This window comes from Buceros rhinoceros, unplaced genomic scaffold (assembly GCF_000710305.1).
Source record: "Buceros rhinoceros silvestris isolate BGI_N320 unplaced genomic scaffold, ASM71030v1 scaffold31834, whole genome shotgun sequence".
In the NCBI taxonomy this organism is placed as follows: domain Eukaryota; kingdom Metazoa; phylum Chordata; class Aves; order Bucerotiformes; family Bucerotidae; genus Buceros; species Buceros rhinoceros.
The window spans coordinates 1-5,899 of record NW_010409361.1 but is presented as its reverse complement, the minus strand read 5'-3'; the positions used below and the strand labels follow the sequence as shown (position 1 = coordinate 5,899).

General features: G+C 49.8%; 1 protein-coding gene across 1 annotated transcript in view; it reads left to right on the top strand.

The window, feature by feature from the left end:
• The window catches only part of SCNN1A (sodium channel, non-voltage-gated 1 alpha subunit), a 6,714-nt gene extending 1,239 nt beyond the window's left edge, over window positions 1-5,475 (top strand). Inside the window, exons 3-12 of the mRNA XM_010135217.1 lie at window positions 781-968; window positions 1,712-1,812; window positions 2,506-2,669; window positions 3,014-3,112; window positions 3,283-3,400; window positions 3,658-3,736; window positions 4,056-4,113; window positions 4,241-4,296; window positions 4,846-4,921; window positions 5,149-5,475. Of these exons, the coding sequence (XP_010133519.1) occupies window positions 781-968; window positions 1,712-1,812; window positions 2,506-2,669; window positions 3,014-3,112; window positions 3,283-3,400; window positions 3,658-3,736; window positions 4,056-4,113; window positions 4,241-4,296; window positions 4,846-4,921; window positions 5,149-5,475 (1,266 nt within the window). The remainder of the gene's footprint in view (window positions 1-780; window positions 969-1,711; window positions 1,813-2,505; window positions 2,670-3,013; window positions 3,113-3,282; window positions 3,401-3,657; window positions 3,737-4,055; window positions 4,114-4,240; window positions 4,297-4,845; window positions 4,922-5,148) is intronic.
• Window positions 5,476-5,899: the final 424 nt, after the last annotated feature.

Genomic DNA, 5,899 nt, shown 5'->3' with positions numbered 1-5,899 from the left:
ACATAGAAGTCAGACTAATCTGCACTGGGTTTTGCTGATGACAGATAAAGGTAGAGCCAAATCCTTTGACCACCGCAAAGTGGGCTGCTCCCCAAGTTCTGTTTATGTCCAGGTGGGTCCCAGGAGACTTGTCCGCGTCAGTGCCCATCTTCACTTAGGTAGAGGAGGAAAACCTTGTCCATTCTGAAGGCTGCATCAGCCTTGCAGTTTCTATTGGAGAGCCATTTATTAGCATCAACCGCAGTGTTACCCAGTAATAGCAAAGGGGAAAGTACTGGATGGCTGTGGGCCACCTGAAATGCGATGATGTTGGTATTTGCTCCTAAGTAGCAGCTTCTTCGCCCTAGGGTATCTGTGTTTGCATGTAAAAAGTCACTGAGGGACTGAAGCTAATTGTTTGCCATTTAACTGGAGTTCCCGCAGGATCACAAACCTTTTTCTGGACACACCCTGAAGGAAAGGCTCTCTGCACAAGATTTATAGTTTCTGGTTTTATACCATGTAGATTTTATGTGCGGCAGATCACCCTACACACCTCCTGCATTTTACTCAGTGTTGCTCATTCATGTGATGTTTCCCTTCCACCGAGGAGCTGCCCTGGTTTTGCTTTTCCCCATCCTGCTGATTGCCATTTGGTAGGGCGCGGGAGCCCTGTGAGGATCTCCCACCCCCTCGGTTTATCTCCTGCCTGAGCTGAAGAAGCACAGCTAATTCACAGTCACAGCCTTGCCTCCTCAACAAGACTTCTCTGACATGGCTGTTTTCTCCTTCTCTTAACAGTGCAGAGAAAACAACAAGGACTGTTTCCGTCAGACATACTCCTCTGGGGTGGACGCCGTGCGGGAATGGTACAGCTTTCACTATATAAATATCCTGGCGCAGATGCCTGATGCGAAAGACCTGGATGAGTCTGACTTTGAGAATTTCATCTATGCTTGCCGCTTCAATGAAGCAACGTGTGACAAGGGGTAAGTAGTGGAAACATCCCACCCAGTCTTCCTGAAAACACCTCTATTTTGTGCCTGGGCCCAAGGGGAATCAAGGAAACCCCATCTGAGAACCTCTTTCCCAAGGTGGGATCCTTCCTTGTTCAGTTCCCGTTGTCTCAAATTGTTTCTTGAGTCTTTCCCTGTTGGTTGTGCTTACCAGAGTCACAGCTTCTGAATGGTTTCTCCTTTTCCGGGGTTTCACACAAATGAAATAATTACACTGGTACAAACCCTAGAGTGGATACAGATGTACAGTGTAAAGTCTCTTTATTCTGCTCTCAACAGTGGCAAAGTGGTACACACCAGGAAAAAGACACTTAAAAAATACCCCACTTCTCCTGCCAGTGTTGGTCAAAAAGCCCCAAAGATGTAGTGGAACGAAACCCATCAGCAAGGTAGGAAAAGCGGTAGCCAGAGCTAAGGATTTTGCCAGTATTAGGAAGATAATACAGTAATTGCTAGTGCTGCTAAAACCCGTCTGGGCTCTCAAGAGTTAGCAGCACGAAAAACCTGGTGTAAAAACCCGTGCAGCTCCAGGACATTTTTACAGCACATTTTAATTGCTTTTCTCCATTTGGGCGAGTTTACACAACAAATACTGACCATCTGCTGTAAGCCCCTCTCCCTGCAGGTAGAAGACAGAGCTGTTCCTTTTAGGAAGCCCTTCCCCTTGATCTCACAGCCCTTCACACCCCGTATGAATGTTTCTGTTCCCCTCCCAGGAATTACACCCACTTCCACCATCCCTTGTATGGGAACTGCTACACCTTTAACGACAACAGCAGCAGCGTGTGGACATCCTCGCTGCCTGGGATCAATAACGGTGGGTGAGAGGCACTCTCGGGTCAGTACAGAGAACAGCTCAGCTCTGTTTTCCCAAGGAGTTATGGGCATCCTGCTGTGCTTAACAGCGGTGGTGGCGGATCGCAGCCCTGCTCTGTCTCTCCCAGGCTCTGTTTTCACCCATGAGGAGATGGCTGTCTCATGGATGTGGCTGTCCCTTCCTGCTGCCCCTCTGAACTTTCTCCCTTCCATCAGTGGCTGATCCTTACGTTCGTTGCCCTCTCTGAACCTGTGCTGGCCATTCCTGAAATCCCCTGTTGATCTGTAGTGCTGTGTTCCCGAGAACCTGTTCTTCACCTCCTCCTTCCCCATTTTCCTGTTTCTAGCAGGTGACCTGTTTGTGTCCCCAGACTCCCTGAAATCTCTCTAGGCTCAGTCTTCAGGCTTGTCTTCCATCTGGCTCCGAGTCTCTCAATGAAACCTCTCTCAATTCCCAGTTCTACTTTTTCGAAGCTACAGTGAAGAATCCTTTTTTTTCTGGCCTCTCCTGGAGCCTCCAGCTCTGTCTTTGGCCTCGCTCCAGCCACTCTCCATTCCGGCACAGCTTTGGTGCAGCCCTGGTTGATCTTCTCTTCCTTTATCTCTTACAGATTCACTTCTAACCATTCTGCTTTCTCTCTTCTCCCGCCCGACAGCCAGCCATGACCTCCCTTGCTCTCTGGCACTTCCTCAGGTCTCTCTCTGGTGGTGCGCACTGAACAGAATGATTTCATCCCTCTGTTGTCCACGGTGACGGGAGCCAGGGTCATGGTCCACGATCAGAATGAGCCAGCCTTCATGGATGATGGGGGTTTCAATGTGCGTCCGGGTATCGAGACCTCCATCAGCATGAGAAAGGTGAGGAAGCAGCAGCGGTAAGAGCGGTGGATGTGAAGTTATGCGGGAGGTTTAACTTCGTGGCTAGGTACAGATGGGTTGACATGGGCCCGGTGTGTGTCTAAGGGAGAAGGTTAATCACATGGAGTGAAGGGGGGGAAGAAGAGCAGTTTACGGGAATAGATGAGAAGAATTTGGCTGCAGTTTAGCAGTGAACAACAAACTGGAGGAAACCAGGAGGAGCTGGCATCCCGAGGAAAGCATAAAGAGCAAATACAGATGGACAAGCAGTGTGTGGCGTGGCAGCATAGAAAGAGAACAGCAAAGTGTCAGTTGTTCTGCGTAACGACGTTTTGCTATTCTAGGAGATGACTGTCCGTCTTGGGGGCAGTTACAGTGATTGCACAGAGGATGGCAGTGACGTGCCGGTGCAAAATCTGTACTCCTCCCGCTACACGGAACAGGTAACTCATGATCGCTGGTCTTGTGCCAGTTTGTTTCCCTACTTTCCTGAAATGCGTCAGTGCCCTAAGAGCCATGCTTGTCCACGGGCTCTGTTAATAGCATGTTGTGATACAGGCTGCAGTGGAAGCGGTTCCCATGTTCAGCCTTTTCCACCTCATATGCCTCCCAGGTCTGCATTCGCTCCTGCTTTCAGCTCAACATTGTAGAACGCTGTGGCTGTGCATATTATTTCTACCCCTTACCCGCTGGAGCAGAGTACTGTGACTACACAAAGCACGTAGCCTGGGGTAAGTAAGTGGACAGGAGCAATAGTAAAGCTCATGCCCACCTGAAACTGTTTGGTTCACCTCATGCGCCAGTACATCTCCTCATTCTCTTCAGTGAGCTTCCTGCTGTGAGACTTCCAAAAGACGCTCTTGTCTTGGTTAGTCAGTTCCTCTGAGCTTGTGGACGGAAACTTCTCTGGATTCCCCTTGCTGTCACATATCACCTTTTGTATACAGAGACTGTGATCTTACCTGGATTTACTTTCTCTGCTGCTCAGGCTACTGCTATTACAAGCTCCTGGCTGAATTCAAAGCTGATGTGCTGGGCTGTTTCCACAAATGTCGGAAACCTTGCAAGTAAGTTTGATCATCAGTCAGTCAATCAAACTGGTAACTATATTCCTACAAGTGCTGGAAAGCATTCAGTGACCAGGGCACAAGCTTAGTCAGGAGCTTAGCTGCAGCCCAGAATTGTATTTCTCCCGTCAGGAAGCTGAAGTGGCTGAGGAGCATCAGTGTGGGCTTGGGGGTGAGCTCCCAGTGACCGTGCAGAAGGTCATTGTGGAGTGGGCAGAACTTCAGCATAGGAGCGAGCTTCCAAGTGTGCCTGGAGATTGAGAGGCCTGGCCTCGTGGCTCCCGCAGCTCCCACCGCTCATAGGGCTCTTGTCTTCCAGAATGACGGAATACCAGCTGTCAGCCGGATACTCCCGCTGGCCTTCTGCTGTCTCAGAGGTAAGAACAGGGCATCCTGACTCCCCAGCACTGCTCTCACCTCCCGTTTGGTCCTTCCTCAACTGGTACTAAACGTACAGGATGTGACTGTGATCATGTAATGCAATTTCTTGCACTTTCATTACAGGACTGGGTTTTTCACGTGCTTTCACAACAGAACAAATACAATATCACATCCAAGAGGTGAGAACCCCTAAACAAAGGTTGCATCCAAACCCGAAACCATTCCAGTGGAGCGTGTGTCAAGGGATCAGCATTAAGATTAAATTACTGATGAGAAGAAATTAGGTGCGGGACCCGTGGACAAGGCCAGTGGATTTGAGTCAGGGCAGAGATAAAATGAGATTACAACAAGGACTGTAAATCCAAGTGAAGAATCTGAAAAGAGTCAGATGCTAGTATGAAAATAGTAAGCCCCAAGTGGCTGCTGCGTGGTCTGGCCTCACGGTAATGGCTCACAGAAGAGGGAAGGAGAGCCACGCAGGAGCTTGTCCGTAGCCAACACAGGATGCCACAAGCACGGGGTTTCAGTGCAGTCTCAGAAGTGCACTGTAAGCGCCAAAGACTGTATTTAGTGCAGAATGAGGGAACTGTGGAGATGGGGAACGCCTCTGGGTGGTATATGTGGGAGGAGGATGGGGTGCAGAAGGGGACACAGCAGACAATTGTGCTGGGTGAAGAGATGCAGGGACTGCAGATTTGGGGTTACTGAGCCCCATCTTTTATTTACAGGAATGGAGTTGCCAAAGTTAATATCTTTTTTGAGGAGTGGAACTACAAGACCAATGGGGAGTCTCCAGCTTTCACAGTACGTACTTTTTACCGTCATGTCTTCCCTAGCCACCCATTCCCCCACAGTGTCCCTCCATACCGGCAGCCATTTGCTCCATAAGCATTGCTGGCTATCAACTCTTTTCCTGTGGCAGCGTGGGAGGAACCCCCCAGCTCCGTGGGGGCGCTGCTAGGGGGAGCAGGCAGGGAGACAAAAGGCTCGAATAAGGGCTGCCCACACTGCCCTTTCTCCGTCTCTTGCAGGTAGTGACTCTGCTGTCCCAGCTTGGGAACCAGTGGAGTCTCTGGTTTGGATCCTCTGTCCTGTCTGTGATGGAGCTTGCAGAGCTGATTCTGGATTTCATTGCCATCACCTTTATCTTGTCCTTACGCTGGTTCCGTTCTCAGCAGCAACTCTCTCCACCAAGACCCCACCCCGATGGTCACGATAACACTGCTTTCCAGGATGAGGTACCAGGTCTCAGTGCTCCACACCGCTTCACTGTTGAGGCTGTAGTGACCATGCTGCCATCCTACAACAGCCTGGAACCACGTGAGCCAAGCAGGGACAGTGAGGTGGAACACAAGTGAGGCAGGGGCTTATTCTACAGTCTGGAGGGGTGGCGACTGGAGCAGAGGCTGTACGCTCTTTCTGTGGGCTGACCTGCGTTTCGTTCTTCTGGGGTGCTCTACCTGACCATAGCAGAAGATTACACTGTGGTTGGCCTGGGTTCATTTCTTCCGCTACTGTAGGTGAATCCTTCAGCGTCATAAAATACTATTGCTCTGGGGATCACCAGGGATAGGAGATGATCTACTGTGTGTCTGGGGGGGAGATGTCCACTTGGTTTCTTTTCAGTCCTTACATGTACACCCCTACATGTGCATGCCTGCTTTCTTTTCCCTGCAACAAGGATGCTGCCACAGTTCTGGTCTGTCATTAATTAAAGAAGTTTGGCAGTCGCAGATGAGTGTTTTAGATCACTTAAAGAATTTGTAAAAGTGAGACTTAACA